Source organism: Helianthus annuus, chromosome 10 (genome assembly GCF_002127325.2).
Source record: "Helianthus annuus cultivar XRQ/B chromosome 10, HanXRQr2.0-SUNRISE, whole genome shotgun sequence".
In the NCBI taxonomy this organism is placed as follows: Eukaryota; Viridiplantae; Streptophyta; class Magnoliopsida; order Asterales; family Asteraceae; genus Helianthus; species Helianthus annuus.
The window spans coordinates 180,241,732-180,253,105 of record NC_035442.2 but is presented as its reverse complement, the minus strand read 5'-3'; the positions used below and the strand labels follow the sequence as shown (position 1 = coordinate 180,253,105).

The window sequence follows — 11,374 nt, the reverse complement described above, 5'->3', positions numbered from 1 at the left end:
CAATGAACAAATGATATGGATTTAGGTGTGTTTGGACATGTCTTATAAAATTTTATGATTATGCTCAATGTATGGTTATTAGTATGTTCAAAGTACTCAACTTGCTCAATTATGTCAAAGTAGTCACTATATTTAGTCACGTTCTAAAGGGTAAAAGAAAAAGGATGAACAATTACATATACCTTCACTTTCCATAGATTGTACCCAAAAGGGTCAAACAAAAACCATTACAAGTCTATATTTGTTCTGATATGGAACTGAAACACCCACATGAACAAAGCACCATCGATGGTTTGGGGAGATTAGGTTGAGTCTAAGGTGGTTAAAGATTATATTCGAAACTGTTAAACGACAAAAATGATATCTGTAATTTGAACCAAACCACAATAACCTTCTATGTAATTTAGACCATGGCCAATGCAAAATATATAGTTTACGTGGATTTTGCATTTGAGAAGAGTGCATTGAAGGACTTCGCATTTGAGTGTCTGCAAGATTTGAGATGGTACTTTTCGTGAGATGGTGGGGCCTAAGGCTTCTTGTTGATTGCTTTGACATATTTTGAAATGTATTAATAAGTATTAACAAGATGGACTTTGCATTTGAGTATCTGCAAGATGGTACTTTTTGGTGTTAAGTGGACGTGAAATTACTAAAACCCTTGTTATTAAAAAAAATTTCTTAAATGTAAAAAGAAATATATTTAAGTCAAGTGGAGCCCACCATTCTCTTCATCATCACCCCCAACCAACCCTCACCATCAACGAGCACCCTCCGTTAACCCACCCACTGCATAACATATATAGCAAGTGTTCCACAGGTTATAGATTCAGAACAATCATTAAGCAACTTATCCCAAAATGTCTCAAACAATTAATGTGATAAAGATTTAAGTAAAGACTTGCATAACCCAATCAGGCCATGTTATAAATAGCTTTTGTCACCTAACTCAGACTCATTTCTTTGAAGGATTACACACTCTTAAATCAAGTGGACATTATGATCTACCGTTTTCGGTAATGGACTCATGTTCTCTTGAGCTTTTAATCCTTCTTCAATGACGTCTAATGCCATTGTTGCAACTTTCTGAAACATGTTCTGATTTTGTACCGTTGGAGAAGAAGAAGGCGACAATTGTGTCGGTGGAACTTTTCATTAGAGCAGAAGCAATCTACTGTGTACGGCGGTAGAAATACGGGTTACAATTGCAAATCAAACGTTGAGGGTTGGAATCTAAAACATATATAGTAGCAATGATGGCTCGATTTTCTGGTGACGGTGGCTCGGATAGGGTCGACCCGACCTGCGACCCGACCTGAGTGACTGGCTACAAAATTCATAAACTAACGGTAGCAGCATGGTCGGCCGGAAGGGTGTAGCGGGGGTGGGATTGTTGGGAAGAAACAGAGAGGTTCATTTACATTAGTCCATATGTGAACTATCAAGTACCTGGAACCAAGTCCATTCATAAATCAAGATATTGACGGAAAAAACCATTCAAGGACTATGATGATAATGTGGGTTACGCAAGTCTATTTGTGAACTACCAAGTTGCTGGTGAACCAAGTTCGTTCATGACCCAAGATACTGACGGACAAGGTTTTTTTTACCAATCTTTTAAATGCATTGTGCTATGGTTTCATGGGGTTGAACCAAGATATTGTCAGACAAAATGCGTCGTGCTATGATTTCATGGGGTTGAACCAAGATCAAACATCAAAAGCTTTTGATACACAAATATATTGATGTAATTCCATACATCTTCCATGTGTACGTTGCACGCATACATAACGTGTTAGGTGATTTAAAATGTGGGTTTCGGGCGATAGCTTCCGCTCTCGGGTACGGTGAAGGTGAATAGTTATTTATGAGGTGATCACTAATGGAAGAGCTACTAGAGTTTAGAATTAAGCACACCATGGCTTTCTGTGACTCATTTGAAAATATATTAATTCCAAAAATCTTCTAGGATGTTGCAAGTCAATGACACCCGTTAGATTAAAAATGAACGGCCCCCATTTGTAATAAGTTAATCTTATAATATAAAGATAATAAAAAAAGTTATATTATATATTTTTTAATTGAAATAATTAACATAAACCGGCCATTTCGAAATAAAAAGGACAAGTACAAATCACTTGGACAAAAATGATTGGTAAAAATTTTCTATTAAATAAATAATTTAGAATAATGTGAAAACAAATAGGGATGAACATTTGGCACCGAGTATCGAAACCGTACCTGTATGGAATCGTACTCACTTTTTCTGTTTTTCACTGGTACCCACTTTTGCATTTTTTTTTGGGATCAGTAGTTTTGATTTGGTACTAGCATAGTACCGCATTAATCTGTAAAAATACATGTATTTTGCATGTTTATCACTTACAGGGATAAGAATAGCTTACACCCTATATATAATGATAGGGATCATAGGCATGGTAGAGAGGTTAAAGAAATAAAGATGTATATAGGCATCTCTATGTGCTGATACATCACAAGCATTATTTATTTGTATTCCAATGTAGACATAACAAGTGATACACAAATATATTGATCTAATTCCAAAAATCTTTCATGTGTATGTTTCACGCATACACAATGTTTTATAGTTTTAGAGTATCCTTCTCAGAATTGGACCGACAGCTCAGACCAAGAACAACACATATATTTGTTTTGATTGAGTACTCTTCACCTTTGTTTAGGTTGGTTGGTTATGGCGTGGACTGTTTGAATCGGCGAACCAGATCAACGGGTTAGGTAGAATTTAAAAAAAGTAAATATTTGTTTTTCTTTCAAAATCTTATTTACTAATTCATTTGCCACTTCATACTCCATAGTTTGTTTCACGCTTCATGTATTAACATTACTAATCAAGACTAAACGATAAAGTAGTTCCTTATTATTGTTAAAATTTTATATAAATCATATTTTTATATATTTAAATTTTAAATAATTGTGATGTGGTTTTAAAAACTGGTAAGACTAGTGAATCGGTAACTAATACAGTTATCAAACATTAAATGGACAACAAAAGAATAGAGATTTAAAGCAAACATTAAATGGACAACAAAAGAATAGAGATTTAAAGCAAAGGCTTTCCTACTATCTTGACGGTGTTATATTTCTTCATTTTTGTGGTAAAAATAGTTATGATTAAAATGCTAAACCGCCTAAATCAGAGGGACCATTTTGGCAATTTACACTTTTGAAAAGTTATAATGAGTTAGCAATCCCCAAACACTTTTTTTTAACAGTAAGATTGAAATCCCTTACACCAACTTAGGGTTTTATTCAAATCCTCTATCCGATTGCTTTAATACAACGTGAAATCCTCTTGAACAAGAGTTGTTCGATGCTTTTGACTCTTCTTCCTCATTGATGCAACGCGATAAATGAAACCGTAACTCAACTTGAATATTTCATTTATCGCATTAGGAAGAAGAGTCAAAAGCATCAGACATGATTTCATGTTAGGGTTTGGCGTTGTATCAAAGCGGAAAAAGAAGGACAGAGGATAACGTTGGGGGTCTGGAGGATAAGTTTAGGGGTCTGGGTTCGTCGAGAAAGAGCAACAACGTTCTTGAACCTCAACATGAACAAGAAGAACCAGCTAGTAAGTTTACTGTATTGGAAGTATTGATGTTGAAGTGGTTAATGACCTCCTTCAAGAAGGAGACACGATTATTTTCTGTGGGTTTCATGGACCAACTCTCAATATTAACTATCGAAGCAAAGAAAGAAAAACGTTTACTGGTATGAAAGTGTGTGTGTCACACCTGCTAAAATCAGAGTTTGCATGATCTGCCTGGTATCTTCATTGCAGATTGGAAGTAATTGAGCTTAGACTTCTAGAAAGTTGAGCGCCTACTAAGCTCTCAAATCCCCATGGGTTCTCCTATTCCAACCGTTCCATAGTTTTGAAAATGCAACCTGAGAAAGAACATGCGAGAAAAATCTACATAAAGTTGAGCGAGTTCATAGTTTTTTTGTTTTGTATCAGATGCGTCTTAAAACATTTGAAGTCTTGCATTTGAAAACCGGTTTGTGAGATCACAGTATTCCAAAATGTTTGAAATGTCATATCTGTATATATCGATAATGAAATGTTTTTCTGTTATGCTTATAAACCGATACATGTACTGTTGTGTTTGTAAACCAGTAATGAAATGATTTTTGTCGTATCTGTAAACTGGTATTTGAATGTTTGCTGTTATCTTTGTAAACTGGTATTGAAATCGTAGTATGTAAGATGCCTATGGAATCTAAGGATCAATCTGTGTGTAGCTAATACACTCACCTATGTGCCATAAGTAAGTAACCAAACCGAGAGAACTCTGACATCCATTGGGATCACAAAAGCACTCCTAAAGGGTTAACAAACTAGGAGTGGAGCGCACCTCAAACTTGATAGATCTATACCTTTTGCACTTTTGTCACTACGTGATTAATGGTTATTATTGTCATCATCCTACTTAAGCACAGTCATCTGTCATCATCTAAGACCATGCGTAGTCGTTAGCCCAATAATGCCCCCACCATGGGGCGTTTTCTGCCATGTGGTAGTCCAGTCAGCATGGGGGCATTATTGGGCGTTATTGCAAAAGTGCCGTAGTGGGAATAATACCCAATAACGCCCATGCAATCATTACATAGTTATTTATTTTTTAAAAATTAAAACTTAAAAACTTCATTGATTTAAAAAAATTACACTACTAGAAATTAAAAAAAACAACATAAAAAAACGGAAAAAAATAAAATTAAAAAAAAAGATGATGATCTAGAGTCCGTATTTTTCCCGAATTTTTTGGCGATGCATTTGCGCAAGGATCAACGCGTCGCCTCGGAGGTGGTTGATCGGTTTGGACAAAAACTCAATGTCCTTTTCCATTTGCCTCGCCGTTTGCACCTCGTTAAACTTTTTGTTTTCGGCGACGCGTTCTTTCATAGTCTCCCAACGTTGGTGGCCGAGGTCTCGAATGTCTTGGAGACGACGGTTCATCTCCTCGAAATCTTCCTTCAAGTCGAGATCGGGAGATGACTCCACCGGTTTTTCTCGGTTCGCTTATATTTTCTTCTACCGGGTGGTCGAGCCAACTCTTCTTCAATTTGCTCGTCAACGTCCACAACAACATTTAGATCGACATTGCGGGCATCAGAAGTTGGTGTTTCAGGGTCAACGGAGGATAATGTTTTTGACCGTTTAGCTCGACGTCTACTACTGGACGTCATGGTCACTACGCCCGTCCACTTTGGACTTTTTCGTAGTAGTTCCCAACACTTATAGTACGGGAAAACGCCTTTCGTTCTATCGTACTCTTCCATAGCCCTCGTTAAAACCCCGACGTCACCTTCTCCGCTCGGGCGATTATCGTAGTTACGTTGATAAACTTCTTGGAAGGAGTGACACTTGTTGTTGATGTCGGTCCATTTGCTAGAAATGGAATCTTTGTCACGATGTTCGCCCTTACCCCACGTGCTATAAAAAAGTGCACGAATCCTATTCCAAAATTCGGGCCCGTTTGAAAGTTTGCTATAAATATAAAAATAAAGTTGTACGTTAAAAAAAATAAAATCGACGTGTAGGAAAAAAAAAGTAAAAAAATATAAAACTTACCAACATCAGGGTCCTCCGAAACATCGACCCACGCCCGAAACAACGTGAATTCCTCGTCCTTCGTCCAACTAACGTAAGAATGCTTACGTCGAGGTTGGTTCGGTTCCTTCTTCTTATGCGACCTTTTGCCGTGTTTCGATGTCTCTCGCTCCGGTTCGGGTTGCGTCTCCGGCACGATATCCACATCGGGTTCGGGTTGTTGTTGTGATGGTTGCGAGCCGTCGACTTGGCCAAAGCCGAAAGTGGGTTGCACGAATGGAATAGCGCCACTCAAGAAAGCCGCGTACGATAACATGTTCGGGTCCATGTCTTGAAGGTTAAAGGTTTGTTGCGGTTGGGTTGTATTCGGGTTCCCAGGTCTTGAGGGGACACCAAATGGGGGTCAGAATGGGTTCATTTTTTTTAAATTGTAGTAGTAGAGAGAAAGTTTGATGATGTGTGAGTTTTTTTATAAAAAAGTGTATGGCTAGTGGGTATTTTATAGTGTTTTATATTGGATTTAAAAAAAATTAAGAAAGTTACCGTTGCAAACGGTCATCTCGTCCCCCAAAGCAAAAATTAGGCGTGTTTCAAAAAACGTCGAGCGCCTTTTTTTCTCGAATAACGCCCCAAAACGCCCAGGGGGCGGCACCTGGGCGTGATTGGACAATTTTTTTTTTTTTTTTTTACAAAAAACGTCCGACTACGAATGATCTTATAAGCTTTAGTGAATTGTACACCACATTAATTTTTTAATGATACTTTTATAAAAAAAAACACAAATAAAAATTTTAGAAGTGGCCGTGATGTGGAAATTTTAATTTTTATGGTTAAAAGTTTAATGTTTTTTTATGGTTAAAAGTTTAATGTTTAGTTCATATCATTTTCGTTATGAATAATGTGGAGATAGAAAAAATGAATTAATAATAAAAGGAATTTGATTATTAAAAATAAATGTAAAAGTGGTGATAACTTGGAAATGTGAGTATCAAGCCGTATGTTTATAAAGTTGGAGAGAAAACATATATATTTTTTTTTCTATTTCGTGAACATCCATTGCAACAGCTACAGCTGACTACACACATTTGTGGATGTATCTAGCATCTTGCATTGTAATCTATGTTACTCTCACATATAATACTACACGTTGTGGAGCTGTGAGCACGAGGCGCCAGCCACGTGGCTCAGCCACCATGGCTCGCGAACACCACAACGGTGTCAAGCGAGCAATGGCGCAAGGGGTGAGGCGCGAGGGGGCTAGTGGCACATTTCACCGTTGGGATGTGTGGGAATTTGAGCCAAAGCTTTGATTTTTTTTAGTTTACAATAATTCTATAAATAACCACCTAATACCCATGTTGTTTGATTTGTCGGAACGATATCCTTTTTTCAACAAAGAGAAGATGCGATAGGTAGACTCGGGTTCACCATTATACAAAAATAGCCGCTCTACGACAACTAACATATGGGATTTCGTCAGACACAGTGGATGAATATTTAGAAATGTCCAAAAAAATCGCGCGCGATTCACTTCATTTATTTCACAACATGATCTTTGGTTTTGGCATGCGTTTTTTGGAGTTGCTAGGTCAAATAACGACCTAAATGTCATCAATCAATCCCCAATATTTGATGACATCATCGACGGGATTGAGCCCGCACAATCGTTTTATGCAAACATGGAACATTTCAAGTACGACTACTACTTGGTTGATGGTATTTACAACGAGTGGTCGACACGTGATCAAGCTTTTTCGTCTACAATTGATGACGAACGAAAGTACTTTACAAAGAAGCAAGAACCGGTAAGAAAAGATATTAAAAGAGGGCTTGGAGTTCTAAAGAAAAGATTTCATTTGATTGCCAACCCAATAAGGTTTATGACACGAGAGAAAATAATGGACGTCATCTACACTTGTCTAATTCTACATAAAATCATTTTGGAGGATCAATGTATGTCTATTTATCAAAACTACGAAGGTGATGTCCCACGAATTGAATGACAATCACCGATGAACAAAAACTCCAAAACATACAGAATATCAAGAATCGTGAGATACACGGAAACCTTCGACATGAATTGGTCGAGCATTTATGGGCTAGACAACTCGATGATCTTGTCTTAGACTAGTATTATTTGTTGGTTGCAGTCTTTTTATTTAACATGATGTTTTATAAAAATTAGTTTTCTATTGATATTAGTTTACAAATTTAGAACCAATAAACATAAAACAAAAATTTGAAAATTTGCTTAAGTCCCTTGCACACCTTGACCACAACAGGGTCAGGTGGCTTCAGCAACGGCTTTATCCAGTGCCCAGTTAGCGTTTAGTCAATATCAGGTAAAGCAATATTATAGGATGAATCCGAATACTCACCTGAACCACAATGTGCAAGTCTAATTACCGAGAAAATGACGAATAGAAGTTACAACTTATAAGGCACAAAGTACAAGTGTAGCTGCATCTAAAAAAAGAGAAAAAATGGAAAACTGAGTTTTATGTTGCCACTTGCAAATATAGCCAGCTCCACTCTTCTCAACGGCCGATCGGAGTCGCCGGTTTTCTGAACCTGTCCGGCGGTTTGTTTTCTTTCCTTCTAATCATTTATATAATATGAGTATATGTTGCTTTCTGAAATTCATTGTTTTCTTTTTTGTATTTCCATAACCTGTGAAAAGGTCTTTTGTTTTGAATTTAATAGGTTTTTGAGAAACCCCGATTGTTAAAATCAATTACTTTAACTTAGTTCGATTAATACTATTGGTTATCAGATTATGTATAATGTTATTTCTTCATGTTGTATTCGCATTTGTATCTATGCACACCAACTGTTTGATGAAATGCCTGACTAGTCCAAATGGGCATTTAATTAGTTTGTAGTTAGTTCCTGACATATGCACCAGCTCAATTGTTCTTTTTTCATGTAATAATCATGTATTAGAGGACCCGGGGTGGAGCTAAATTGTTCCGTGATGAAATGTGGTCACGCGTTATACACCGCCGCCTCTAGTGATGGTCACGCGTGGAAGAGTTAACGCGTTGTGGTGGTCACGCGTTGAACTTTGGAACTTTGTGTATGGTGGGTTGTACTCTAGTGCTGAGGAGTTGTACACTGATGGAATAAATAAAAAAGGTTGTGATACCATCACTAGTGATACCACCCCCTCTACATTTCTATCACTAGTGATAGAATATTGGTTGTGCACATGGCATGACTTGATTGGATAGTGGGAGTGATAGATTCTATCACTAGTAAACCACCCCTAGTCCCCTTAGTATGTAGAATTGAATTGATTATCTCCTTGATAAATCTTTCGAAGTTTGTAACTTTCATAAGTTTGTAAAATTTTGCAAGTTTTAAACTTGAGCTTTTAGCATCACGATTCACCCTATGTTATCAAAGGCGCTCTCCTGGGTCGCCACCATATGCGTTGCGCTCTGAAAAGCACGGTTTCAGGCATAGGTATTAAAGGCGTTAGGCGCACTCAAGGCGCATAGGTCTCGCCTGGGGCCTAGGCGCAAGGCGCATAGGTCTCGCCTGGGGCCTAGGCGCAAGGCGCATAGGTCTCGCCTGGGGCCTAGGCGCAAGGCGCAAAAAAAGTGCGGGCCTGAGAAAAAAAAAGCGTACAGCAAAAAAAAACCTTAAAATATTTTTATATATTAGAAAATTAATACTATTCTTCAAATCAAATAAAACTAAAGCTATCATATAACATTTAATATCGTCTATTTAGTACCAAAAGTTATAAAATGCTAGTTTATTAGTGTAGAAAAATAGTTTCCGTTATATAAAAGTAGAAATCTAGCTGGAATCTTGCCAGAATTTAGGGAATTTGGCCGGAAACTTTCCAGAATCTAGGAATCTCATTGGAATATGCACATGAACCATCACTCGGAGAATTAAAGCGCAATTGTCTTGACTTAAGGCGCAATTGCCTCGCCTTGCTAGGAAATTGGGCCTAGGTGCAAGAGGTGATGGCTTTTAACAACTATGGTTTCAGGCTCTCAGGCGCAGGTTCAGAGCATTTTCTGGCCAAGAATGGTTTTAACAAACCCCTAAATAAGGCTGGAATCAACCTAAATAAGCATGAAATTAACCTAAAACAGTCTAAACAAGCCTTAGACATGTCTTAATGTCTAAAACCCCTAAAAATGGTATTTTATACTCTATACCTAGCTTAAAAAATCACTTTTTAAGCGCTTGGCGTCTAGGCTGGGGCTAGGCCTTTGCGCCCTAAGTGTGCCTATGCACCTTGACAACACAGGATTCACCACCCAAATTGTTAATAAATGGAGATGATGAGGCTTCAAGGAGAAAAGAAAAGCACAACACTTGAATGTTAATATGATCTTATACATAGTTGTTAAAAGCCATCGCCTCTTGCGCCTAGGCCCATTTTTCAGGCGAGGCGAAGCAGTTGTGCTTTAAGTCGGGGAAATTGCGCTTTAACTCTCCAGGTGATGGTTCAAGCGCACATTCCGGCAAGATTCCTAGATTCCGGAGAGTTCCCGACTAAATTCCGACAAGATTCTAGCCAAATTTCTACTTTTAATCAAGGAAAACTACTTTTCTACACTAATACACTAATATTTTGGTACTAATTAGATGATATAAAGTGTTACATAATAGACTTTGTTTATTTTATTTGAAGAATAGTATTCTTTTTCTAATACATAATATATTTTTAAAAGTTTTTCATTATGCGCTTTATTTTTCTCAGGCCCTCGCTTTTTTTGCGCTTTGCGCCTAGGCCCTAGGCGAGGCCTATGCGCCTTGAGTGCGCCTAGTGCCTTTAATAACTATGATCTTATAAGTTCCTTTGCATATGTACATATATGGCTCCCTTGGGTGCTTCTTACCCATATGTAAGGGGTTGTTAATATGGCTCCCTTGGTTGCTTCTTACCCATATGTAAGGGGTTGTTAAAATTTATTTAAAATTGTGACTATCTTGAACTGCGTTTGGATTTGCAAGATATGTTGCAACACTAAAACTACTTTTGTCACGAATCAGGAATAGTTAAACAAGCTTAAGAATGGCAACCTATTTGTGGAGAAAATATGCTGATTACTTGCACACTAAGTGGGAGAAAGAAGTTCTTTGGACCATGGTCGATCCATTCAAGCGCCCAAAATCATTTACTCCTCTTGTTACAATCTACGTATGTGCTTTCTATACTGGGGTCATTGGAGCTGCAATCACCGAGCAACTTTACAAGGTACTTTTTAAAATGATAATTTGATCGTTGCAATTTGATCCTTTGGGGGGTCCAATTATGAATTTGATAAATGCTAGAGTGTAGTTACTTATATTTATTTGCAACAAACAGGAAAAATACTGGGAAGATCATCCTGGCGAGGCGGTACCGATTATGAGACCCAAATTCTACGGTGGTCCTTGGAAGGTTTACAAAGGAACTGTTCTTCCACCCAACAAATGAAAAAACAGAAATTAATGGACTTAATATGACGGAAGAGAAGTCTCGTGTTTGAATCTGCTATAAATTTCCTACATATATAAACGATCTTGGTATGTCTATCTAACATAATTTGTACAAACAGTCGGTGACTACATTCTATTATCTTTGCGGTCTGCGGATAATTTAAAATATATATTTGACTTCTAGAATGATTCCTAAGAGTATAATAACCATGGAATTCAAAAGCTCTTTGTGTTATGAAGCTTCATGCTTAGGAGCTATGGATCGTTGAATTTCTTGCATGATCAAAAAAGATGACACAATCTTGAATGTCGCTTTTTTTGTATGTAATAAAATGA

At 37.4% G+C, this 11,374-nt stretch overlaps 1 protein-coding gene across 1 annotated transcript; it reads left to right on the top strand.

Annotated features, from left to right (window-relative positions):
- The first annotated feature begins 8,042 nt into the window (after positions 1–8,042).
- LOC110886958 (uncharacterized protein At4g29660) lies at positions 8,043–11,239 on the top strand. Its single transcript, XM_022134845.2, has 3 exons — positions 8,043–8,174; positions 10,610–10,814; positions 10,926–11,239. The coding sequence occupies exons 2-3, from the start codon at positions 10,632–10,634 to the stop codon at positions 11,034–11,036; spliced, it is 294 nt and encodes a 97-aa protein (XP_021990537.1). The 5' UTR covers positions 8,043–8,174; positions 10,610–10,631; the 3' UTR covers positions 11,037–11,239.
- Positions 11,240–11,374: the final 135 nt, after the last annotated feature.

Coding starts and splice junctions, on each gene's coding strand:
- LOC110886958 (XM_022134845.2), top strand. CDS start 10,632: ATGGCAACCTATTTGTGGAGAAAATATGCTGATTACTTGCACACTAAG. Junction 10,815..10,925: donor TCACCGAGCAACTTTACAAG/GTACTTTTTAAA, acceptor TGCAACAAACAG/GAAAAATACTGGGAAGATCA.